Genomic DNA, 27,740 nt, shown 5'->3' on the forward strand with positions numbered 1-27,740 from the left:
ATAAATAAATAACATACATTGTTCTGTAACATGAAATGTGTATTTGCCCCTCTTTCTGTAAAATACCATATTCCCTCCGTTCTGGCGGTGACATGCTTTAAGACCCTACTTAGTGGTTAATTCCCTTTTAAATTGCATATTGCACCTCTGGGATTCAATAATCCATTCCGCTTTGACGCTTACAAGACATTTTTTTCCCCATGAGGAAATAATGAAAATAATCATCAGCATAAAACCCGCATTAATTGTGCAGGCAAGGTTTCAAGTAACATCGCAACATTTCACTGTCGTGCAACTTAACTACTGCTTTAAAATCAATCAATAACAGAGTTCACCATCAGAAAAAATGACCCCCCCCAACCCTTGCAAAAAACAAAACAAAACAAAAAAATCAATCCACCACCAAATGCTTTTTCTGCCCTCCCTTGGCTGAGAATCTCCGAGTGCCCCCTATCCCTCCACAACTCCAGACACTCCAGACTTACACAACTTGGCACATTTCCCAAAAGCTCTCGGCCGTTTCACTATCCTTCCCCCCCACCCCCGCCCCTCTCTCTGTCCACTATGCGGAAGAAGGCTGGCAGTAACTGGCCCCCTTCTCGTTTTTAGATCTGCTGTGCTTCTATTGTTGATGAAAGGCTTAAAGGTGTTTATTGCTCTGACTTTGCAGCAGGGGGGCAGGTAGACGGATACTTTTTAAAAGGTGGTCAGAGGTGGTGGGGGGATGAAACCAACAGTGACACAAATATATTTCCCTGCTAAAATCAAATATCTAACGTTGACTGCATTATGTCGAGATACGGCACAGGCAGAGACGTCGAGCAATTGAAGAGTGACGGCTTGTCTTAATGAGGCCTTTAGAGCCATTCCAAAAGAATCACGCGCGTAACGGTTGCTTTCCGACGCCTGCGTGATCACGGCTGTTTGCTCATTCTAGCCTTTGTGAGAGATCTTCCCTCTGGCTAGGAGGATAGGCTATTTATAGTTGGCTCATTGTTGTTGCTGTAATGGACAGTGTGTCCTACTTACATTTGGAGCCGATATTACATTAAAGCACGTGTTGATGTCGTAGCTCATGGAAGGAATTGTTCTTCCCCAGACGAAAGCAAGGTGAGCCTCTTTGGAGGGGGACGCTCGGCTGTCAGTTGATGCTTGATGAGGCTTCGCTAGAAGGCACCGCAAGGTAGATATTGCCGGCAGGACACCTTGCCACAGTTATCTGACAGCATATTTACCCCCTCTAAAGATGTTATGTTTATATCTGTGCGTGCGCTGTTGTACTGTTCAAGGGGACGGAGGAAATTTGGAGCTTATCCCAGCTGACTGGGCTCGAGCCTGAGTATAAACTAGACTGGTAGTCATTCAATCACTGGACTCTCCTAATTATAATGAACGTGCCGTGGTGTCGGTCATATATTCCCTCCAGTCAGGGCAAATTACCCTGCAACGAAGGTCAGGAAAAAAAAAAACATGCTAAATCGAAAAGATCGATGATCCTGACGGAAAGGTCGGAAGCCTTTTCTGTCTATAAATATGTCAGCAAAGAACAGGAGGGAATAAAAAAAATAGGTTCAAATGAGCACAGAGGCAAATACTGTATGGGTGACAAGGGATCATGCTTTGAAATAAAAGGATATATTTGCTGATGGGAGATGGCTGGCCATCATGACCTCTTTATTATTCTTTGTATCCATGTAGCTGGCAGCCCGCATCCGAGTCCACCTCCACCCATCTTATTGGAAGCGTAGTCACTAGTGCACCGTCCAAGTACTTCACAACAGGCTCCGGCTCAACTGTAAGCTAAGTGGGCCTAAGCAGTATCATAGCCTGATGGATGGTTGTTATAAAACAATTGAATTTTCAAATTCCATAAACGTATGTCATCCATAATAAAGCATTTGAAGTCCCTGTAAAGTGAAACTTAAAAATGTCTTCTCAACTTGACACACAGAAGAGTGTTGTGAACAAGTCTGCCAAATTTGAATACACTGGAAAAACGGTACGTTAAATCATCCTTAACTCATTCACTCCCAAAGACGTTTTTAAACGTCTTTTCAGACTTAGTCCAGAATTGGTTGGTACTGAATGAGTTAAATATGGTGAAAAATCGAGTCGTGCTCTCAGACACTCTTAAAACGCATCGCAATGAACTTTTAGCTGTCAATGAAATACGTTTGTATGCCTACATATCACCATAATGTATGTTTGAGCCACAAAAATTTATCCATTTAAAGCCTCCGGTGGCTGTTATGTATCCCACTGAGTTGACAAGAGGCGCTAGCCGGCAGCTAGATCGTGGGCTAACAGGCCCCCGCACGCCACGGACCGGCGGCAGGCTCTTCCAATAGATTACCTCCGAGCTCTCTGTTGTCATGTGTGGGTCCACATAACAGGCACCCCAGGGAAAGTTAACCCTTTTATATAACACAGCGGCACACATTATCCGGTGTGTGGCTCACGCTAAAGAGCACATCTGAGCACATACTTCATGTGAGTTATAAACCTCTTGAAGTCTTTCTTCGCAACCCCGAACTTCAGAACTGTGACGCAGGCATGCTAACCACGAGGTCTCCAAGACCAAATCCTATTCATCTAAGCATATCTTGCGTTAACGGAGATAACCTTGCATCCATTTAGTGTTGTGAAACGCAAACTGTACAAGCTCATGATGATTGCACGGGGGAATTTACACTACAAAGGGTTTTTTTTTTTTTTTTAGATAAGCATTAACAATAATTTCCAAGAGCAAATCGGCCTTATCTTTGATTTTAAAAAGGACTCGGTTTCAGGATGTTCTAATTAAACAAGAAGTTTTCCCTCATCGTGCATATATACGGTATTTATTCTCCACTATGCACGTGCTGCAAGCAAACTCTCGATATGACTCATGTGGGAAAACTGCAGTTCACCAAGGAAACAAATACGAGGCTGTTTAATTCCCCCTCCTGCCTGAAGCGTAGTTGACTTCAAACTAGGAGCAACAAATAACAAACTTGCCACTGTTTTTTTTTTGCTTGCTTTAGCACAATCCTTTAAATGAAAACCATAGCGTCTGAGGATGCAATCAGTGTACCAAAATAGCAGTGGATTCCACTTCGGAAGAGGAAAAAAACCGAATCATGAGGACGGTTGGCTCACTAACCTGCTCTAGAATGGAGTTGATCCTGTTCACCTCACAGTCGACGAGGAAGCGTTTCTCCTGCCGGCGGTCCATCTCCTCAATGATGCGGCGATACTCGGTGGGGTCCCCGATGTTGCCCACCGAGCGGGCGGTCACCTGCCAGTTGTTGGCCACAGCCGACTCCATAATGGCCTGGAGGATGGCGAAACCTGCGGGAGGAGCACACAGGCAAATTTGGCAGTGACGACTATGATTCCCATTGATCCCTCCATCCCTGCAGTTCCACACCGATTCAAACGGCCACACCAAGAGCGTGAACGTTTTTCCAACTATGCGCACGGCTGATAAATTCCTATTTGCATCAGGGTCGCGACTTCATCATTTCTCACTTTATTAATAATAACAATGAATAAAATGTTATCTATTTATCATTTGCCAACTCCGCTCCTCGCAAACATTTTTGTAGAACCTCTTTGCTGGGAAAAACTCCACTATTCATGCCCATCTGCATATTTTTTGGTGCTCTCTTTGTACACCCCGCTCCTTCTCCTGTGCCATGTTAGCAGAGAAACACCACCCCGAAAATAGCGCAGGTTCACTGTGTATATACTGGACATGATCTATTTAGCTTTTCAAAAATACAGTTAAAAAGCAGCTGCAATCAAAAGTGAACTTTAATACTCGATATCAGTGGTTCTTAACCTCTTAGAGGTGCCGAACCCAACCGCTTCATATGCGCATCCACCGAACCCTTGGTGAAAAATAAAAATAGGATCCGAGAAGTGTTCCTTCAGTTTTGCCGGTGCGAGACTGGAGTTGTTCAACTCGACATGACAAATCATGCAGATAGGACACCGAGTCCCATCACGGGCCGTGTTGCATGTGAATCCATATTCGTCTGACCACTTTCTTATTTTTTTGCTCGACATTGAATGTATTTAAACTTTTTTTTTTTTTTTTTTTTAAATCACACGACGTACGATCACGATAGTCATACGTAGACTACTGAGCGAACTAAATTTCCCGCAGCACTGATTGGACAAGCAACGTAATGCGATCATCGGCAGTCAGTGATGGCCAAGCGGGCGTGTCTGAACGAAATGACATGTTGAGTCGGCTGCATCTTAACCTCCATGGCAGAGGCTCCGTCGAAACCCTGAGACCGATTCGCCGAACCCAGGTTAAGAACCACTGCTCTATATCTATAAAAACTGAATTTATGAAAAAGCCAATCTCCGGTGTGTGCAGGTGTACCTAAAAAAATTGTGTGGCAGTTGAGTGCCTGATCTGCAGTCAAAACGCTGAGCTGAAAAAACACTTTAGCGAGCACAATAGGTGTACAGTTAAGTGAGTGGCAGGTTTACTTTGTGGAGCTCGGTGGGACCGAGTGGGAGGAATCAGGTGAGTCACAGAAAGAAGAGCTGCTGCTAATCTGGCTCTGCAGCAACAGTAAGTTCACAGAGGCGGTTCAAGAATCACAGTCGAGCAGTCAGATCATGTCACGCGGTACTCGTGTGGGTTCCTAGGACAGCAGGGTTGATGATGATGATATCTGGACGTGTATTCAAGCAGCAGGTCAAACTTTGGCACCGTCTTGTCGAATCAATTGCGATGGGACTTGTGTAAGAGTATGGCATTGAGAAAGGGAGAAACCGTTATATCTTCCAGACAAAGTTGTGTATTAAGGCATACAGTCATTTGTTATCAACACAATCGCTGCCTTTCGACTGTCCGGGGACAAAGCACAGAAGACTTGCTGATATTTATCAACGTACAGCATCGTTTTTCACTTGTGGGTCGAAGGAATATGGTCGTTGCAAACAGTGACTGATTGACTGCAAGCAAGTAGGTCACTGCCGCAAGCCTCAGGCCATGGACCTTTTTTTTTTTAAAGGGGTCCAAATCAATTCTTATCGATGTGCTGGGGGAAAAAAGTGACGCTGAAATTAGATTAAGAAGCATTAACTCCCTCATTAATGTTTCAGAAATCGACCTCATGTGCTAACAGTGATCTCTGAGTAGTAAATACAGAAAATATGTGGAAAGTTTATGCCAGGAATTGGAAGGATAAATAACTCTACCGCTCAAGAACAACAAAACTATAGAAAGGAAATTTTTCTTTCAGAAATATTTGCATATTCTATCCATACCCACTAAATATGTTGAGTTGAGGTTTTTCATGTTTCTTGTGCAGAGCGTGCCTGTTAAGTGAAATTTTTGTTGCACGAACGTGAAATGACGATAAAGGCCAATCCAATCCAACAGTTCTTAACAATTAGAACTGAAAATATAATAAGTGGTCACAGTAAAAATATTGATGTATGTAACTTCAAAATCATATATATCGTACATTATGGTGCGCAGCCTTTATATTGCATGAGTTTTTTTGGGGGGGGGGGTTAAAAACAGACAATTAAATGTCTGATATCCAGCTAGCTAGGGAAATAGAAGTAAAGACTGGACAAGAAGCGAACAACCAAAACAATTTATGCTAATAAAAGCACAGTGCCTTAATTGCCCTACCGATACGATGAACCAGTAGGTCAGGGGTGTCAAACTCATTTTTGTCACGGGCCAGAATGTAGTTACGGTTTCTCTTGGAGGGCCGTTGTGACTGTGAATTTTGTGAAACCATGTAAATGTTTAGCCACCTCCGCATATTACATATACAACAAATAGATGGATAACTAGTTTTGACTTCAGAAGTCGAGAATAATGGATTGTTCAAACATAGTAATTATTATATTATATATGACAAATTGAAATTTTGGTTCAGACTTTAGCAAGCATCATGGAAGTTGACATGCTTGAATTGCCTTTTGCGGGCCACATAAAATGATGTGGTGGGCCAGATATGGGCCCCCGGGCGTTGACTTTGACACCTGTGCAGTCGCTGATCAGGAATTGCCATTAGATTGACAGGTACAGTCAGTGTATCACTCAAATGATTTGAAAACTTATTTAAGGATCATACAGTCAACTCCCGCTGAAATGTGGTTCAAGGTTCGTCACTTTGCTACATGGCAGTTTTTTTTTTAATGGGTTACATCAGACGGCTAACGTGTCTTGATCCGACAAAAATACATGCACGCAGAGTTAAAACAAGCATCGAGTAGCTAGTGGCCCTCCCTGATGGATGTGCCAGCTGATCCATTCCCAATAAGCCGTCAGAGCGCAGGGACTCAGGTGACATGATGGCCGGTGACCTTCAGAGTCATGCATTAAGCAAGCGGCTCTCCAGTCAGCTGTGGCCTTTAAAGACAAGTGCATCTCGACGGGTGCGTCGGCCACTCGGGAGGCGCAGGAGCATACACATGGCTGACTCTCAGGGATTTGTGGATAAGAAGCCCCTGATGGTGCCAAAACTGGTCCTCAATCTGACACCGTTCAAGCAGGTCAAACAGTAAAAGGTGAAAAAAAAGGGAATATTAGTGGCGGCAGATAAGCGGAAAGGAAAGGCTTTGTACATCTCCCACTATTAGATTCCGTTATACTGACCAGCATAAGTTCGACTATTCATAACATTTGAAATTGGGTTATAAATAACTCCCATAAGAGCTTTATACATATTGATTTATACACGACACATCCAAAATAACTGAGCTCAAAATGTCAAAGGCAACCGGCCAAAGTCTCTTGGTGAGTATTAAAGCTGTTGTGACACATCACTCAACGAACAAAGGACAAAGTCTTTTGGTCCTTCTGGTCTTTTGCTTGACTTTGTAAACAGATGGCACTTTCTTTACGAGCACCAGCCGGCAGGATGAGCATCAAGGTCATTTTATCAACTCAATTATTCGGTCCTGCCCTGAAAAATAATGAACAGTCAAATTGGACCGCCGGATCATTTGACGTGGTTGCCGCAGCTTAAGGCCGTGTTGGTACATCAAGCTGCAAGCCAGCCAGTGACGAACATCTGAGGGGACGTATGGGGGTGGGGGGCGGAATACAAGGCGGCCGCATCGCAAATTGTGAGAGGTCCTCTCCGAAGCCAGCCAGGATTCATGAGATTGTTTTTCTTTCAAAGACTCAGGGCACAGATGCGCCCAGTTGTTTGGAAGATAATGATAATTGGGAGCCCCCCCAAAAAAACCTGAGGTCTAAGGGACGGGTCTGAAATTTTATACTCAATGACTAAATCATAAAAAAAAAAAAGAGGAAAAAAAAACTCTTATCTATTGTTATCTATAAGTGTACTTCCTCTGACGACTATGAGGGCAAACTGTGGGTATCTCCCCCAACCACGGTACTTGAAGTCAATAGTGCGGGATTTGTAGTGTTGCTGTCTCATCTGTGACTCACGTCGTCCTCCCGCCTCCCTAAAGGAGGTGACCTCTTTAAAAACTCATTCAGTACCGGCCAATTCTAGACCAAGTCTGAAAAGACGTTTAAAAACGTCTTTGGGAGTGAATGAGTTAAAATCCTAAAGGAACCATCTGTACCACGTTGCGGTGCCTTCCATCCAAGAAAGCTCCCACAACAATATCCAAACTGGTAAACAGGAATGGCTTTTTAGCCGTAAATGACTTTGTTACAATTAGTGAAAGAATACAAATTAATGCCCAACGATGCACAGAGAGGACATTTCTGTGTGTAATTAGCCTAAAAAGGCAGACTCCCGGCGCGGATAACGGCAGCTTTCTCATCCGAATTAGACGGTGTGTACCGCTAACCCCCTGCCACTCCCGCCAGCGCCCCAAATGAGTGCTCATCAAACAGATCGTTCCCGATCCAACAGCCGCCGCGTATTTGCTAACAACGTGTTGAGCAGTCGCACCTCTGCTTCCTGTTTGCGGTGCCGTTCTGTGATCATTGTCAACTTGTAAAATCGAATGGACGAAGAGATGCGACTAACAAACAAGGCGCCTCTTTCAAATGTAATGAAACCCTTTTTTTTTCTGCTCGCTCTCATCCTCTCTGTTCTCAAAGCAAAGAAAAACAACGTTTCCTCTTGGGGCGAGCGGAGACGCGTGTCACATCAGTCTCTTTCATAATGCATAAAGACGTCTGCTGTAATGGCTTTTCGTTATCCCTGAAAGCAATAGTCCAGAAATAGATGAGGGGAGAGAGGCGGCGTAAACTGAGCAGAGCTTCGCAGCTGCGGGGGTCTTTAATAGTCAGCGGCTTTCTTAAAGCGCTGAGGTTGGCGCAGATTAGATATGATGAGCTGGGTGTTAGGAGAAGGAAAGAGCGCAGTTCAATGAAGTCAAAAGAAATATATATATAAAAGCAAGGGTGTATTTGACAGCACGGCTGACAATGCGCGGCCCTCTGTGCCGTTGCCTGCTTTGTGACACAGGCCGGGCAAAAAGGCTTTGCTGACTCTTCTGTTCCTTCCTTCCTTCCCTCACTTGCCGCCTCCATACACTTTCGTTTACTCCTCCACTCCATTGTAGATGCAGCCATTTTATTTATTTATTTTTTTGCTGCTGCAAAGACGCTGGGGCAACCAGCTGAGAGGCGAAAAGAAACATTTTGGCCCGAATTGTCATCTTGCTGAACTGAAGCAGCAGGAGGGAAAAAATACTTTGAAACACAAGCAGAATTTAAAACCAAGGCTCGATATCTCAGATAAAAATAGAAGGCTTCTGTACGTGTCTGTGTTTTTTTGTGCGTGTGGCGTGGTGTGGTACTCAGTCATCTCACGCACGAGTGCACAGACCCCAGGGCAGGATCTTTGGCTTGCATATACTTTTAATGCATCAATCTCAACCAGCTATTTGTGCTGATCTTGCAAGAAAAAAAAAATCTTTTCCTCTTCCAGTCTCTAATAGGTGTCTGAATATGTGTGTGACCTGAGGCTCTACTCGGCAGCCTTGTGTAAATGGTCCACAGATCATCACACAGCCGCCAGCAGGAATTTTCATTTAGCCGTGGTGGAGAGATGATAACAGCGCTTTTATATTATATTTAAAGTTGCCAGACTCCACCCCCCCCCCCCCACCCCAGCAATAATGTACGCGCTGTACAAATGACAGACCAAACGTGACGCATCAAAAAAGATAATGACGATCACTTTTGAGTCAACACTGTCAATTACACTTCACAAACATTTTAAGACATGCGCCAATGTGTCTCCACAAAAAGAGCATAAAACAGCTGCAGCTCCGATTCTGCCCACAACAAGGAAATCAGAGCACACTATGCCAATTCTAAAATCTTTATTCTGCTTCCCAGTCGGCGATAAAATTGATTTTAAAGTTCTGCTGCTGGTCCTGAATACATTTCAAGAAATGCGAATGAAATACAAACCCAGTAGGGTTCAAACCAAACACGGTGAAGCAGACTTTTGCTGTCATACTGCACGCAAACTTCTGCCAACAGAAGTTAAGTCAGTAAGTGCTAACGATACGCTTGGGCTCTTTTCAAGCAATTTGTATGACCTTGTATATGAAATGGGCCTTAGGAATAAAAATTGAACGAGCCTAAACACAGGAAAGCTTTCATGTACAAAACTGACAATGTACTGCACCTTGAAAGTGCATTGCAGTAAAATTCAGAGCAAGTTCATTCTTTGCCAAGCAACCGTATGCTGCCTCTGGAAGAGTGTGCTCTTGACCGTGCTGAAGGCAATTCACGCAGCTGGGTTCCTTTGGGAACTGTCCGAGGTCCTGAAGTTCACCACCATCGCCGCAGTGAGGCAAGACCCCGTCAAATGACGCAACAACTTACTGAAGCAAAATAAATGAGAACAACGGTGCCAGTGCTACTTTATCAAGACATTTTGCAACGCACACGCCGTTGTAAATTCTTACGTGTAAATGCGTGTTGAAGAACGGCGCTGCTGGTGCGCACAGACAAGCGCCTACATAATGCACACACACACAAAGAGCTTCAAGTTAAGCAGGTCCTACAGCTGTTCCACTTTCTGCTACGTGACATGAGGCGAGAAGAGTTTTTATATCGAGGGGGCAATGGTTATTATTTTAACATGGAGCCTGCAAATACTAAATAATCCACGCTAAGAGATATTGCTTTCAAAGTTGCATCTTGGGTTAAAAAAAATAAAATGATCCAGAAAGCATTTCAGTTTATTGAGCTGCATGAATTTGAATCCACATGCGATTTAGTAAATAGAAAGTACAAGCAGGCAGTGTTTTGTCCCCCCCCTCCCTGAAGCTGTACCGCCTCTGCATGCGTGGACACGCATGGATCAATTGGTGCCATTTTGGGCGTCTGAGCAGAGCGTACGCTTTGTAACAGAGCCATTGCACGTACACACGTGGACATAAAGTCACTTAACAATACGACATGATTGCCTGTTTGCCGTGTCCAAGGCTCAACGCAAAAAAAAGCCCTGAAAACACTGAACTGTGTGGGATTTTGCCACTCGTTCTAACTTCTCACGTACGTCTGTAGCAGGTGTACCGGTGCGAAATAGCTTGGTGTGTCGCTTAGAGTCAGCAACGGAAATAATTTCATGTTCAGCCGCATCTCTCGGTTTGCAGTGAGGCAAATGAATAGTGACTATCCCCCCAAAAAATAAAATGTATAATCGGACTTGATGGGTGTATCGACTGTGCGGAACTGATTCTTGATTAATCAAGTCTTGATGGACGGTAAATGAGTCAAAATGGAGAGCCCTATTTGGCTGGAACTAGCAGAGGCTCTTGATTCGCTCTCAATTTGGTCAGTGAACTTGACTTCCAAGCCGGTGATGCTGAGGCACATTTGTTCCACTAAAAAAACAGGTCAGCAGCCGTGAAAAGTTGAGCTGCATTCTCCGCTCTGGTGAAAAAAAAAAAAAAAACATGAGTTGTGAATATTTAAGGCATGGATGCATTCATCTCCAAAAGATTTAAGCAATCAACAGAGCATTAATATTTAATGTCGCTCAAGGACATTTTGTTGAATGCCCAGCCCAAATATGAATTGGCGTGTGTTTTGGCTTCACTCAATAAACCCAAAGGTCAAATTTTGTGACCTTGCAGATTTGATTGTCAATGTTGTTTACTCATCTGCATGTCTTTGTTTTGGGCACCAATTGAAACGGCAGAAAAGCACCATTGTGTCTCCACTCGCTTGTGCGGTCAGTTTTGTTCTCTTTTGACGCCGCCGTGTTTATTTGCCATAAAAGAGTCCTTGAAGAGGGGAAGAAAGAGACGGAAGAGTGAGTGCGATGAATCTCTGCAATAGCCCCCCCCCCCCCCCACTGTTATCAACTGCGATGACAACAGCGCACACAAAATGGAGGTTAGGCTCCAATCGCATTGATGTGCGTCCAGGTCCTATTGAAGGTGCGCTCAAGTGTTTACAGTATGGAAACAGCTGCTTTGAGGCATTCCCACTTTCTGTTAATGAGCTAGCGTGCCCGACTGCTGAGTGCAGCTCTTCAACAGCGTGCAATTCATCCGATGTTCCCTTCAAGAGACCAACGTTGAATGTAAAGAATCCACCATTGCCATTCGATGGAGGGGGCAGTTGTTAGACGGTGACACTTGATGACGAGGGCAACAAAAAGAACATTATCGACTTTAACTTATAGCAGAGTGGCACAGTCGAGAGAGGATTTTCCCGCGCGATGTGTGCTGGTGAGCGACTGATGGCTTGACCTTGTCAGAGCACTCATACAAAATAATATCAATCTTGCAAACTTTTCCAAAATAGAACAGAACATTCATTCTGTGTCCTAATTTGGGTCACTGGTGAGCTGGAGCCGATGTGGGTTACACCCTGGACTGGTCGCCGGTCAATCATAGGGCACACATAGACAAACGCTCACATTCACATCTATGGACATTTAAGCATCTTCATGAGGCCAGTCGGAGGAAAACAAACCCGCGAAAGCACTACGGGGGAACGTGCAAAGTCCAGAGAGGATTCAGTTGACTAGTCGACTGGTTGACTAGTTGACGCATCAACTTTATAGTTTGAAGTCGCGTGCAAAAACATGTAGTCTCAAATATAACAAAAGCACGATGAACTCCAAACTGAAAAAGCAGCGGTGGATGAAGCCGCTTTGTTGTGAAAACGAACTTTGGCATACAACTCGTATTTTACACAAGCCTTCATCCCGCAGACATGCTTCCACTGGCCCCAGCACCGACTCACCCGCCCAATCAAAAATCTCACCTTCACGGTCTCACACAGTAGAGAAGTACAACTCTTGCCAAAGTAGGCCAGTGGTAATGCTGACATTTAAAAAAAAAAAAAAAAAGCATATTTAAAGCTATCAGGTATATGTTTAGTATGCAGGGTGCAGCTTTATTTTCGGGGCGATGAAACTGCTCATTATGACTCTGGATTAAGTATGATTTGCAGCAAATCAGAGAAGCATTAATAAAGCTGGCAAGGTCCCACTCGAGTGGCCAGCTGGTGAAGACCAGATGTTGCCGAGTTCGAGAGGTCTTTTTTTTTTTTGCCGGCAGGCTGTTAAATGGGGACATTTCAAAGCCGGTAAAATGACGTCACACTGCCGCAGATAAACGTGCTTTCTCGCGTCTTTTTATGAAACTGAGACTGGCTGTCTGAGCTTCCTCCTTTTTGTCTCAGTTATTGATCATCAAACAAATTGTTGCGGTGAGAAGTGGGCTGTACGCAGCAGCACTGAGAGGGGTGAAAAAAAAAAGGCTCATTATTTCCGAATCATCGTTGGTTTGTCAGTTCCTTTTAGATCAGCTGCAAACTGCCGCCGCAGTGAGACGTCGCCAACGTTAACGTGCACTTGATACACTTTCCGTTTTAAACTAAGTATTTGAAATTTAAGCGTGCGGTTCATACGTGACTACATTTAATGGCTTCTACGGGATTCTGTTTTGTCACACATTCAAAATCCAATTTTACGGTTACGGTTTTTGATGGCGATGAAACTTAAGGGCAATATTTTGTAAGCAGTAAAATGGAGTGTGGCAAAGTCCATACGGCTGCAGTGGGGACCGATTCCTATTACATGCTTCTAGTTTTTTTCTTTCGGACTTGTGATCATATATGTCAGGGGGTGTCCAAAGTTTTTGGTTTGGGGGGGGGCACGTACATAAAAATGGAAGGATTGAAAGGGCCACTTTATAATTCGCCGACTTTTTGAAACACGTTTAAGTCAATCAGCAAAGCAATAGTTGAAAATAGATTTTTTTAGGGTGGCCCTCTATCTCACAGAATAGATTCAGATCTGCATTTAAACAGTAGCTGAATCCCATCTCCGCATTCAGAACCCCCCCCTCACAAAAAAAAGAACAAACTGTAGTAAGGTGACCATTTTTCAGTTACTTGAGGATCATTAATGTGATGTCTCCATGAATCAGCCATAATGCGGAAGAAACAATTTTTGCCTCTAAGGTGGAATTATCTTGATACATTCGTGTTTTGAAGAAAACTTGTATTGTTCTTCTAATCATTTCAAGTTTTTGTATCTTTGAATACCGAGAATTGTTTTACAGTATTCAAACAAATTGATTGGAATTTTTCTGACACCCTCCCTTTTCACTCTGCCCGCGTTCTCCATTTTTAACTAAACTTGTGGCCCATAAAAAAAATCTGTTTTAGTATTTTTTTTTTTGGTTTATTTTTTTGACCATGTCGCGTGCTGCTGAAAAATGGATGGCAGGCCGCAAATGGCCCCCGGGTTGTAGTTTGGACACCCTTGTTATATGACGAGTATCTTGCGGACAAAAAAATACTGCAGTAAGACGACAAAAAACCTAGACACAAGTATTGGGTCAGTAGACCAAATGCAAGTGAAAATCGAGGAAAATGTGGTGGCTTGCTTTGCCACTTCAATGGAATCCAAGTTGGTCATGGGAATGACGAATGCGAGTGCGTGTGAATTTACATAAATTGACAGGAATAAATTAGACTTTTACTAATTGCAGTCATTATCTTGTATCTATTTGAAACAAAGGAAAACATTTTGCAGCATAACAGCTGGTTGATTAATGTCGAACTGAGTGTTTCGTCTCGTTACTTTTGCCCATGCATCCGCACCGAAACTGAGCCTTCCGCTCATCCCGCACCTGCCCACCCCCCCCGTCCTCTTTCTTTGATGAAATTCGAGCTGCCGTGTGAATGAGCGGTGACTGCGTTGCTGCAAAGGCCCAACAGGGAAGGAGGCAGCCAAAATAGGAAGGCGAACGTGGCTCTCAGTAAACACAAGCTGTGCGGCATGTGGGAATCCATCCTAAGCTGCGGTGTTGACACTGTGTCTGGCTGCGGAGTGCTAAAGACGACTGGCCAACAAAAGTCGCACGGTCAGGAGAAGCGACGGGGGCCGCGTCGTGATGCACTTCCGAGAAGGATGATTGTGCTCAGGGGAGGTTACGCACTCCTTAATCATTTTGTCACCGTCTCACCAGCGGCCCGGTTATCAGCTTCCGCAATCTGCCGCTTGAAAGGTGTCGGCCAGCCCCATGAAACGAACGTCGCCAGGCCGACCAAAGTGGAGATGATCTTGCTAACGAGTTCAAACATGACTCCGTTTTGGGAGCGTTATGGAGGTCGAAAAGATTTGAAGAAAAGTGATCCTGCTGTTCTCAAATAACATTGAGAGTCAGTTGCAAGTGTGAGCGGATGATTGGACGCCCACCTGAAAGGCGAATATGTAAAGTGAGGCGGGGGAAGCAATGGAAAAAGGAGAGCGCTTGTCCTAGAAATGCTCTATGTCTGTTTTAAAAATACTTGGAACGTGTACTTGGCACATTTGGGAGCAGAATGATCGACACGAACGAAACGGGGGCGGGCTCAGCATCTGATCACTTTCAAAATCATCCAAAGTAGTTTGGATTTTTTGACCAACACAATTTACAGGCCATTGGTAGAAAGTGGTCGACTGAACTAACCAGAGAGTTGGGGTCACCGTGCCTCATTGTACAACTACAGTCAAACCTCGGTTTTCAAACGTCTCTGTTCTTGACCAAATCGGTTTTCGACCTAAAATTTCGAGTTTTTTTTATGCTTCGGATTCCGACCAAAAATCGGTTCTCGACCAAACTGAGCGCACTTGAATGCGTCGCTTGACTCCTCTCGCCTTCCTTACACGAGGAAGTGACGCTTCCTCGGGTAGACGAGGAAGTGACGCTTCCTCGTGTAGCGTTCCATTGTGAGCAGCCGTGTTCAATAAAGTTGTTATTTTTTATTTTTTAAAGAGCGTGGTTTCGGTTTTTGAACAGCCTTCTGGAACGGATTATGGTCGAAAACCAAGGAATGACTGTATATAAAAACATGTTGACACAGTGAGCGTCTTTTGAAGGGGAATAGCTGACCTCTTGGGTTAGTGGGCCCTGGACATGTAAGCATTCCAATCAGAATGGGCATCCTCTTCTTTTTTTTTTTTTAATATATTTTTTTATTTTATTTTATTTTTTTGTATACCAAGCATGGACAGGATAAAAATTTTGTGCTCGAACAGAGTTGATCGTGCCAACACACCCCCAAAAAAGCTTAGACTGTCAATGCGCCTGCAAAGTCTGTAAATAGTTGGCAACGACCCGCGCAACATCTGGAGGAGTTACAACATGCTACGTTGTATCTTGAATATCATCCTGTTAGCTAAATCGAAATGACAAAAAGATAAACGATCATCAGAGAGCGCTGAGGATTACAAGAGATGGCAGATGGGACCGCACCTGTGGGCGACTGGCTTGACGGCACACAAGGAGCGACTGAACGCGACTCTTCGAGTCATTCGGACGTTATGATGAAGCAATTTAGTGTCATTAGCGGCATAGATTGAAATGTAGCCGATGATTGAGGATGGTGGATTTACAGATGAGAGACTCCTCCCGCCCACTCTATAATTCAGAACAGATGTGCAGCGCGGCTCATCGGTCTTCTGCTGAATGTCAGTTTTGGCGACGGCAAAGCAGTTTTGCCGGAACGAAGCGCTTACCTCTCTCGGTGTCGTAGAGGTAGACAAACTTCTCCCACTTGTAATGGTCCAGTAGACTTAAGACGGCGCCTCGCAAGCCGGGCCTCATCTGGATGACAAACTGTGCGTCGGCGTCGATGGGGAAGCTGGGGGTAATGAAGGATGTGTGCAGCGCTCCGCAGAAGGAGGTCAGCGTGTTCATCGACTTCCTGTCGTAGAAGCCGAAGATGGCGTAGACTCCTCGGGAGAACTGAGAGCAGACTGGTGACACAGACGGAGAGTGGCGTCACTGCGGGGGCACTCTGGGAGTCAAGAATTCCCTTTACTCAGTGGCCGGCGAGGCCTTAACACCATCGGCGGCACTGTCCTTTATTTTATTCTATTTGTGCCATGGAATTGGACACATTTGTTCATTCCCGACAGTCCGTTCTGATCATCTTAAAGTGTTGCTTTTGGCTGCACTGCTTCCATTATGTGCATATGGATGTTATTTTAATTGAATTGAATTTTTTTTTTTTCAGATTTCAGCCACATGTGTTGCCATGTCAATCTAATCTGTCCGGTGCCTTCAGAATCAGTAGTGCTGGCCCATGGAACTTAAACTATACTCAACTAATCAGATTTCAAATTTGTCCTCTGCTGGTCCTTGATGACATCATCATTTGCTGTCCCCCTTATCGTTTGGTGAGACCGAAGCTTGTGACAGCCAAGTTTGACGAGCAAAACACATCTGTCGTGTTCTGCACATAACACATTTATAACAATAACAATAATATTTTTCTCATGTTATAACGAAGGAATCAACAACGCCACCGCTTGTTGCAGCCTAGTTGCCCCCTCCATTTTGCCTCCATTATTCATTCTCAAACTTTTCCCAAATAATCAATTCGTTGTTTTATCAATGATTATGCCTTATATAGCTATGAAGGACTGTAACTGCTGTTCAATGTGCCGTACAGTGCAGTACGTCCTTGAAAGATGAAATGCGCATTTCATCGGCGTTGTGGGCGGGACATCTCTTATCTGGTGAATTCAAGCCATGTCAGTTCAATACAAAAGAGACAATCCTTGAATTGAAGCTGCGGCATTTGCTATGCAGGTCATGTCGCAAGTGGAAAATTAAATATCTCTCTGGTCATAAATCATCCTATTCGACGCGGTGCTAAAGTTTTTGTATAGGCAGCCGTCCATGTGGGAACAATGCAACTATGAAGTATCGTCTACAAAGATCCGTGTCTTTTTTTTTTTTTATCACCTAAAGGAGGTAGAGCTTTTTTTTTTCTTTCTTTTTTTGTACCGCTGCCCAGAATACTAAGTCAGGTTTTATCGACACGATTAATGCCAGTGAGAGGTGCCCTCATTATGCGAGCTTGTGTGGCGTAATGTTTTTTGGGGGGTTTGTCAGGTTCACACCCAGGTTGTGACACTCATCTTTGCGCTGCCATAAATTCTCTTTTAAGTGCGTCAGAGCACTGTGGCAACATATGTGATGACAGATATCAGAATCAGAATCATCTTTATTGGCCAAGTATGTAGAACACACAAGGAATTTTTTCTCCGGTATAACACGCTGCATTAGTATCATCATAAACAAGGACATGACAAATAAGTATGGAAAAATAAGTATATTTTTGTCTTGTGATGCTCGGAAACATGAAGTTGCCAGTCACTTTATGTTTTATGATATGACCATACTCGTATCAAACATGTCCTCCACTCACTGGCCACGGGGACACCTGCGTTGTCGAATGAGGTCCGTTTACAAATGTCCGTCCGTCGAGGACCGGAGTTGGACACCCCTGCACTAGACTATCATAATTAATTATGGTAGTCTAATTAATCTAATTAGTCTAATTAACGATAGTCATAATTTAATGAATCACATTAAAATGCAAAGATACTCCATTTTTATTTTTATATTGGCATGCATGTGTTCAAAATATACATGATGGCGGCTTGCTGTGTTGTGCTCTGTTCGTGGCGTTTGGTTTTAGTTTTGTCATGTTTTCTTTTTTTTCTTTTTTTTTTGCCCCATAGGACTGGGACACGGCAACAAATAGAGCTCGCTTTTTTTTCATCAAAATATCTTTTAAAAAGTTAGTGAGGGTTAATATACGAGATCGCAGCAGCTGCTTTGAAGCCCGTTTTGCCATTCACTCGGCACGTGTCGTGACGTAAAGTCTTGTGCAACGACAGCACGCGGTAATCTTTATATTTGTACTTGTTTTTTATTTTACTTTGCAAATCAGAACCTTGTTCTCATTAAAGGCGACGTCGATGATCTTTGCTCTTGAACTGGATGTCTTTTGAATATGCGATGAACGTGTCGGCCGAATGAGCCGCGCTTGGCGTCCTTCCCTCTTCATCCTCACTTTCTTCTTTGTTTTAGTTCCCGCGACTGCAAAAAAAAAATGTAGGAGGAAGAAGCAGAAGCTCTGTGGGTGTCTCCCATTTTCCAGAGACTGGCACTGCAGCCTTGCGGTATCATGTCGGCAGTCGGGCGGGGGGCGGGGGGGACTCATAAAACCGTCTTTGTTATGTCGGCGTGAACCTAGTGTACATGTGAATCTCAGAGCTGAGGTGACATTTATCTGAGCAAGGCGGGGAAGAAAGTGAACACACGGAAGGAATTTATGTCCTTCTCTATAGATAAAGAGGAAAAATGAGAATTATTCCAGGAGGTCTCACGCTGAGATGGTAGGTGAGGTGAGAGGACCGAAAGTGTGATGGCATGCCATCTTGCACACAGAGTGACAAAAAACGGCTCGGCTTTTTGTGAATATGTAAATTTTACAGCATTGTATTCCCTCGTTGCGCTCGGATAACAATAGCCGACGGTTATGTAACGGGTAGTTAGAACCAAAGAGAAAAACTAACATATCGAGAATATTCCTTCGTGGATATTCCGAAAGCTAACAAGCCTGATATTTCCACAACATGAGGGGAGCCTAGCGATCGAAACCTTTATCCCGTGGTTGCACTGTTAGCGAGGCACAATGGTAAATTTGGTTCACCTGTGAGCGATGACTACAGTGATCATTTTTTTAAATAATTGGAATATGTATTAACATCATTTGTCGAGCGTGATGGCTCCAATTAGGATGCCGAATCTGCCTGTCCTAGTTCGCACATCTACAACAACACGGCACAAAAGGTATCAAAAACAAGGCTTGTAATGGACCGAAATACATGTCAGTCATTCGCTCTTTTGAAAACAGAAACTAATGCGATGCTCCAAGTTGAAAGGAAAAGCAGCAGCAGCCTTTTTTAGATTGTTGGCCCGAAGGAGAAGAGAAGGAGACAGACGGTACTTGTCTTACCTTGTCAGGGTCGGTTAGCGAGGACACACCTGCTGTCCCAAAATGACCTTCTTATAAATGATGGGGTCAAACAAGACCAGTTCTATTATTATACAACCAGAAGGTCTCACATGAGGCGATGATAAATAACGACATGGATGTTTTTGGGGGGGTTTTTTAAACGCTAACCCAGCGCAGGCTTGTTGGAGCATCTGTTTGGAAAGATTTGTTCTGTGTCCACAATCACTCATGCTTGCCCCATGCTAGCAAGACTTTTTCCTCCAGTGCCGCCTATTTCCCACAGATTTTTTTCTTTAATGCAGAAGGTTCATTTCCAGTCTGCTTTTATCGCCTGATGTCCTGATACAAGATCTGTACACGGTCTACATGGTGGCTGCACACTGCTCCTCATGGATGGGTTCATACACTGCACATGTTGTGAGAAAAAGTCAGCGGTTGTTTAATGTGGACTCGATCAAAGCTGCCCTTTGTCACCAATTCTGTATCCAAACCTTTAACAGAATTTGTAGTGTGGAGTTGAGGGGTTCGAAATTGTTTTCTTCCCCAATCGGCTTCATATGGGCGTGATCTTTGACTCTTGAGCCAAGTGTGAAGCCGTTGGGGGATGAGAATCAGCACCTCCAAATTTGAAACCGTCGTCTCCAGTGGGAAAAGGATGGAAGACCCTTTCCGGGTCAGGTACGAGATCTCGCCTTAACTCATTCACTCCCAAAGACGTTTTTAAACGTCTTTTCAGACTTGGTCCAGAATTGGCTGGTACTGAATGAGTTAAATGGAAGAGTTCAAGTATCTCGGGGTCCGGTTCATGAGTGAGGGAAGAAAAAGAACAGAATATCAACAAGCGGATCAGTCAGGTATCTCCCAGCAGTCTCACCCTCACCTATGCTCCGTCTACTGACGGACAGAGACAAGATCACGGATACAAGCTGCCCTGATGAGCCGCAATCCTTTCAAGAGGCTGTGAGAGCTCGCTCATCCGGGAGGAATTCAGAAGCGCTGCTCGTCTGAGCATCTGGTTAGGATGCCTCCTGAAACATCCTAACCGGATCTTCCCTGATAAGGCGTTCTAGGCACGTCTCATCTCTCGGCTGGGATCGGCTCATATTCATACCAAGGAGCTGGACAAAAGAAGTCTTTCCAAAACATCGACTTGGAGTGTATTTACCCAACGCCGAGCTGGGATCCGAGAAAAATAACTCGATGCAGATGAAGCCACGTGACCAAAAGAAATCTACAGCAACGCCACAGAAGCGAGACCTGTGGCTATTATAGGCGGCTTGCAGGGGGAAAGTACACTTTATTATTTCGCCGCAGCAAAGTGTAAAGCCCGCTGACGCTCCACCTACGCCGACTTTCCATGCGCGGCAATACAATTACCCAAGGACCACTACAACAGGAGGCAGAGGAATAAGGCTGCAAAGTGCTGTTTAGGCTCTACAGAAGACACTTGAAAAAAGGAACATGGAAATGTGCAAATTAATATTCGCAGAGAATCTGCATGAAAAACCGCTTCGTGTGTATTAAATTAGCATCGATTTAGGAAATGAAGAGCACTCTGAGAGGACAGGCTCCTGCCAAAACAATGTATCGCTTGCAAAAATGGATGCATAAACACAGTTCCATACTGTAAGAACGCTTTATTGGCTAAATAGAGGAGCCGAAGGAAGCAAATGCAACGTGATTTGCACAAAAACAAAAATAACAACCGACGATGGCTTTGATGGTCTCCAAACTACTTTCTGTGCTGACTATTGAAAAATAAATAAATCAATCAAATCTGTGAGCAAATTATGTCCTCACTGCTGGATAGAATAGAGATTATTATCTTAATTTTTTTTTTTAAAGCCAATTTTTAAAAAATCCACTCGTTAAAGCTGCATGGAAACCGTATGTAAATGCTTTCAAATTGAATCCCTGAGTCACAAATCTCGTGGCATCATTTGCGTCCCCCCCCCCCCCCCCGTGTCCTTGAATAATCTCAGGTGGCAATGAGACGAGAGGAACCGAAAGCAGCCCTTTTCTGAGGCCGACACGGTGCCGCAACAATGTTGCCGCAGCGTCACTGTAGTGCGACTTGTCACAAGTCATCACTGTTGCTCTGCTGCAGCGCTGACATGTCAGCGCATTCGGATGCACGGCATGAGAGATGAACACATCCGGCGGCTTGGCCCCAAACCCATTTGGCCAAAGCAAAATGCATTTTACAGCATGATGTTCGGGCCGCACGTTTGCAAGTGCTGATTAGTAGCACATAAAATGCTTTTTGGATCGTTTTTTGCACTTGAATGGAACTGTGGCATCAATCAAGTGATATTCCACAACTTGGCCGGTGGCATTTATTGAGCGGGGGCAGCATGGCCTTCATTTGAAGGGAGCCGGGGGCATTTCAGCTGCCACGTTGACCCCGCGAGAGTTGCCGGATAAAAACACACCATCGCGCCGCATCTCTGTGCACGCTCGTGAGCGTCTCATTTTGAAATATGGATGCAAATCTCAACTCTGATGAAACTGAAATACTGTATATTCTTAACGTGTTTGGAATTAGGCTTCTCAATAGGGGTGGGGGGACTCTTTTCTTAAATAAGGTGAAGTAGGGCTCAACCATGAATCGAATTCAAATCAACATTGCAATGTTGTAGAACGCAATTTTCTGATTGCAGTGGCTGTGATTATGGCAAAAAAAAAAACCCTGCTCAATTTTCATCATTTTTACATTTTATGTTTGTATAGTGGCGGCCCGGTCGTCAAGTGGTTAGCAAGTTGACTTCGCAGTGCAGAGGTTCAATTCCAGCTCCAGCCTTCCTGTGTGGAGTTTGCATGTTCTCCCCTTGCTTGCGTGGGTTTTCTCCGGGTCCTCCGGTTTCCTCCCACATTTCAAAAACATGCATGGCAGGCTGATTGAACACTCAAAATAGTCCCTAGGTGTGAGTGTGGGCGCGAATGGTTGTTCGTTTCTGTGTTCAGGGTGTCCGCCACCTGCTGCCCGAAGACAGCTGGGATAGGCTCCAGCACACCCCGTGACCCTAGTGAGGATCAAGCGGTTTGGGAAATGAATGAATGAATGTTTGTATAGTGGTGGCCCGGTGGTCGGGTGGTTAGCGCATCGACCTCACAGTGCAGAGGTACCGGGTTCAATTCCGGCGTCCTTGTGTGGAGTTTGCATGTTCTCCCCGTCCCTGCGTGGGTTTTCTCCGGGTACTCCGGTTTCTTCTCACATTCCAAAAACATGCATGGCAGGTTAATTGAACATTCTAAATTGTCCCTAGGTGTGAGTGTTAGTGTGAGCGCGGATGGTTGTTCGTCTCTGTGTGCCCCGCGATTGGCTGGCAACTGGTTCAGTGTGTCCCCCGCCTACTGCACGAAGACAGCCGGGATCGGCTCCAACACCCCCCACCCCCTTCCCCCGACCATTATGAGGATGAAATGGATCAGAAAATGGATGGAAGTTAAAACACTGAATGATTTTTGTCCAATCAAATGCTTGATCAAGATAAAGTGTTGTGCAAACACTGTTTGAGTACTTTTCATCAACCTCCATGTGACTCCCCTGGATAACAATGCGTTGTTCTTGAATGCATTTTCGAATCCTTTTCATCATCCAAAAATCGTTCTCTCTCGCGCACTTGTTTTAATCGCAGTATGTCCTAGTTGTGAAGGCGACCCAGCGATTTGGACGCGTCCCTCGTTGACGTCCTCTTTATGCACAACAATTTTATCCTGCTTTGGTGCTAAATGTCTCCGGAATATATCGTGCTGCCTCGCTCCAGCCGCAATGTGATACACAAGTTCTCTAGCATCAATCCAGTCAGATATCAGTGACAGGTTTCTATTTTCTGTTATACATTGCCATTTCAGATCCATTTATTCCGTGTGTTAATCTTTTCTTTTTTTTTCTTTAAACAATGCACGCAACATCACAATGACAATGCTGGATCTGTGAACACGGTGGGGATTGATTTTTCCACTCGGGAGCAAACTGGAAGCAGGCACACACACACACACAAAACCACACGCGCAACACACAATGCAGCCCTCCATCTATCGATCCCAAAATGCCAATAACACACATTCGCCATGAGGGATTGTTAACAGTTATCATCAAGTGACCCCGGCTAAAGGACGGCGTGGGGCTTTATTCCATTTTTCAATCAAAGCACGCCATCGCCACTCTCGTTGACACTGCTGATCATAAGATGAGAAAAGAGCAAGCTTTGTAAGATGACACGCCGATTTTGGCTTCTCAGTCATCTTGGCACTTTATTCTGAAAAACGGGCGACGTGAGCCGTGGCACAGCTCGGGAATGACTAACCTATCACTCTGGGCAGAATAGAAATGTGTCAAAAGAATCAGCACTTTCACTCGCTGCGTAAACACCCGGCAGGCAAGCAGGACATTATGCAACCCAGATGACTAACATAAGAAATAGATTGAGTTTGGTGCATTTGTCAAAGTGGCTGACTGGTGTACATGATTAACTCCTCAAATTGGCAAATTGTCTATGTTAAGCTTGGCTTTCCCTCTCTCGCTACTATTAATCCTTCTGATTAGGTTGTCATTATTTTTGAATCACTAGACGGATGAAAAAGCATCCCGACGTCTAGATTTGCCCAAAATGCGTGGCCAAGCAAAGACGTTTGCTTTCTTCAACTCTCTAGGGTTATTGTAGTCATTGATAGAAATTCAAGTCAATTTGTAGCTTCATTGGACGCTCCACCAAGTAAAATCCCGTGATTTCCTGCAGCCAAAAATGGAAGGTAACATTTAGGTGAGGGCCTTGTCAAGTCTGCCAATATTGTTAGTAAGTCTTCACGCGTGAGGTGTAGAATGTAAAGTAAAGACTTGGTTTTGCAAACTCTGAGAGCTGTTTTGCGATTGACATTCATAATTTTAGAAATTCTGGGAAAAAAAAGAAAAGAAAAACTGTCACCACACTACTTGAAACCACCTGAAATGTAAAAGCTGGATGCAAAAAAAAAAAAAATTCCATCCCAAAGCCAGCGGCCTGCTTCCCAATCGGCGTGAGTGACTGACTACTCACAGGCGTGTGTGACAGAAAAGCTGTTGGATGACTCCAGGTTGTCGACGTTATAGTTGAGGTGGAAAGGTTTCTCCGTCGCGTTCTGGTTAGTGTTGTACAGCTGCACTGCAAACCTGAAGGCGCTGTGCTCCTGGACTGTGGAGCGCATGAAGAGTCCACCTATGAGCAAGGAACAAGTCACATGGGGCAATTCCGGCACACGTGATGAATTCAAATTCAAAATTAAGAGTGCCTTGCAGTTGGATGTTATTATATAAGACTTATTTGCATATAGAGTTGGACATGCTCCACGCTAATCGTGCAGAGCATTAACTTTTTTCCATCGTTTATTGACTTGCATTTAAACCTAGTGCGCCATTTATTATTATTATTTTTTTTGTCCATACTTGAATTTCCCCTCTTTGGGATGATAAAGGCATTTTTGTGGCTTGGCTCAATGCCTGAAGTCTGCAGGTTTGAAATGGGTTGGGGGGACAGAACCTACAGTTGACCATTTGCAAATGTGTTGGCACGGAAGCCTCGAGTGGATGTGCGCTTGGGGATTTTGTGTGTTGTCTGCAACGCATGGAAAATGAGAAGAGGACAAGAACGTTTTATAGTTTTGAGTATTGTTTTTAAGCTTTTGACACCATTGCTGTTGTGCAAAAAGAGGTTAAACTAGGATGGTATGAAAACGAAAAAAAAATCTTTGAATACAGTGATCCCTCGCTATTTTGCGGGTCGTTTATCGCGGTTTCAGTGCATCGTGGATTTTTTTCAAACAATTTTTTTTTTCATATACATGGAGTACTGTACTGTATATGTGACTCGCTGTTGTTTTGCTGACTTTCGCAGCTTCTCGCGGACCGTTTGTGGACTTAAAATGTATTTATTTATTTTTTTAATATGTTCATTGGTCGCTACTTTGCGGATTTTCGTTTATCGCGGGCGGTTTTGGTCCCCATTAATCGTGATAAATGAGTTATTACTGTATACAAATCCATGGGTAGCAAACTGTAAAGATGCAGTGTTCGACTGTTGTTTTAAGTTGCAATATGACCTTTGACCTACTAGATGGCAGACATGTCTTAGTTGTGCTTACATTGGGTCTTTCACTGCCCTATACTGCAAGTTTGGTACAACTTTTTGCAGATTTGGGTTGAAATGCAGAACAAACAGTACCTGAGTCATGTTAAAGTTTTGAGTGGGTTGACATTTGTTGCTCTTAATGGGGTTTTTTTTTTGTGGAGGTTTTTTTGTCCAGCAGTTTTGTTCCTTCCTTGAATGCTAATTTTGATGCAAGACAGCCCTTTGCACTGAAAAAAAAAATAGGATAGTGGATCTTTCATACGTACATAGAAAAATGTTTCATCAAAATGAATACAATTAAGAGCATGTATTTTGCACCAATGCGGAGATTTGTTTTCAATTTCAATGAGCATTTTTGTTATATATCCGTTTAGGATGTTCATGGTCCTATGTGCCACATCTCCCAGTCGCAATGCTGAAAAATTATAGCCCACTCCAGTATTTAACTTGTCCCTTGCTATTCTATGCCATCCTCACAGCCAATACGATGTTATAAATTTCAGCGTTGCATAGTATACACCTCGGTTCGGGACTTCCGATCTGTTGATATTGGTCTTATCCTGTGCAATGACAAGAAATTTTCTAATAAGGAGATGGAACGCATGGTTCGGGTTAAGACTATGTGCCCATGCAGCGACCAGTCCAGGGTAGACCTCACCTCTCACCCAAAGTCCGCTATGAGATCCGTTCCAGCTGACCCGACTCCCTAATGTGGACCGAAACTGCTTTGTGCTCTTCTATTTGTACCAACCACGCTTGAAATCCCAGTTCGCGTCTTTCTTTGGGGTTATCGTTCTGTACCAGCATCACCCAGCATTCACATGCAGTTTCTGAGACAAATGTTTCTTCAAAGGTATCCACCAAGCACGATCGCACACTTTCAAGTGAACTTGCTTGCGGATTGCGCATACGTAATCAATACATTTTTGATGCAGAGTGTCCTATTTCGCCCGTGGACAAAAGAAGGCGTCGCAGTGAACTTACCGATGTTGATTTGATTCGGAAAGCCGGCCATCGAGTCTCCGCATAACCAAAGTATCACCACTATACCCGGCCACATTTTTCTATCCGTGAAGTGAGACGAACTCCTGGCGACGGACGAGACAAGCGCACCATGTACGCGAGCTCGCTCGTGATTTAAAAAAAAAAATAAAAAATCCACAAGATGTGCGTGATGGGGCTGTTGTGCGCACACACACCCACGAAAAATGTGCGCCCGCGCCAATGCGTCCTGCGAACCTGCTAAACCATCAGACGGCGTATTGTTGACGCAAAAAAAAAAAGGTGCAGGTGCTGATGAATGAGGAGGAGGTGGAGGAAAAAGGCACGGCGAGCTTCGGTTTTGTGCACGAGGAGCGCACAAATGGACCACTGTGGCACAGGGAGAAAGAAACAGAGAGAGAGAGAGAGAGAGAGGGGGTTCGAACTTGTCTCTCTCAGCGTTGAATTTCAGCCTCGGTCGCTGCGGTGTGTGTGTGTGTGCGCGCGCGCGCGCGTGTGTGTGTGTGTGCGTGTGCGCGCGCGCGCGCTTCAACTGACTGTCTTCCAATCCAGTGCTCATAAACCTTTTTTTTTTTTTACATTCGAAAAATCTCATCGGACATCATTAAAGAAAAACTGAATCGAGGCCATAACCTGCTCAGCATAAATTTCTTTCTTCACCTCAAAATCTGATCATACACACGTTTAACTTATAAAGATGTTGTTTTTTTTGGAAATTCTAATCAAACTCCTGCTTTGAGTAACAGGACTTCCGATTTTAGGATAAAATTAAACACTGAACACAGGACAGCGATTCAACTAAATTGTGTTGTCAAAATAAATAACATGCAAAAACTAATTTAGGTAACGGAGAAAGAACAATAAACGTGTGGATTTACTTTTGGCCATCCCATGACCTGCAATCAATCTAAATTCATTCATGCATTTGATTTTCCAGGTACCCAAACGGCACACAGTTTGGCCGATTTGGAAAGTAACCATCCCCCGGCCCCGAGTATCTCCACCCGTGACTTGCCACCTGGGCCAGAGGACGACTGGAATCACAATAAGGATCATCTTTTGCGGCCAAGTATGTATGCAAAACACACACGGAATTTGTCTCCGATAGTTGAAGCCACTTGAGTACGACAGCAAATCAACGCCTTGGGAAAAAAACTAAACATTCATTTAAGACAAACGCTAAAGTACATTGAGTCATGAAACAATATAAAGTGACCCATAGTGAGGTAGTACTGATACGACATACGCAAATGATGCAGAGTCATCAAGCAATAGTCAAATCCACCACTTTCCGTCTGCGACTGGGCCACACCGTCTCAAACACTTAACATGTCAATGCCAAAAGATAAGCAGAGCTGCCATTGGTTTTGTTGGGTGAGCATTAGCTTCTC

At 44.2% G+C, this 27,740-nt stretch overlaps 1 protein-coding gene across 4 annotated transcripts in view; it reads right to left on the bottom strand.

The window, feature by feature from the left end:
- The window catches only part of LOC147193710 (glutamate receptor 3), a 50,545-nt gene extending 23,785 nt beyond the window's left edge, over positions 1–26,760 (bottom strand). The window contains exons 1-4 of one of the 4 annotated variants that reach the window (XR_015103060.1): positions 26,332–26,757; positions 24,280–24,438; positions 15,942–16,181; positions 3,143–3,330 (exon numbers count right to left, since the gene is read on the bottom strand). Coding sequence is in view for 3 of the 4 variants with exons in the window: in XM_086130977.1 (XP_085987103.1) it covers positions 3,143–3,330; positions 15,942–16,181; positions 24,280–24,438; positions 26,332–26,407 (663 nt within the window). In the remaining variant the exon portion in view is untranslated. Of the gene's footprint in view, positions 1–3,142; positions 3,331–15,941; positions 16,182–24,279; positions 24,439–26,331 lie in introns of all 4 variants that reach the window. The other 3 variants (XM_086130977.1, XM_086130976.1, XM_086130978.1) reach the window with 3 other exon arrangements.
- Positions 26,761–27,740: the final 980 nt, after the last annotated feature.

Source organism: Hippocampus guttulatus, chromosome 15, assembly GCF_054856545.1.
Source record: "Hippocampus guttulatus isolate MCC_2025c chromosome 15, RoL_Hgut_1.0, whole genome shotgun sequence".
NCBI classification, from domain to species: Eukaryota; Metazoa; Chordata; class Actinopteri; order Syngnathiformes; family Syngnathidae; genus Hippocampus; species Hippocampus guttulatus.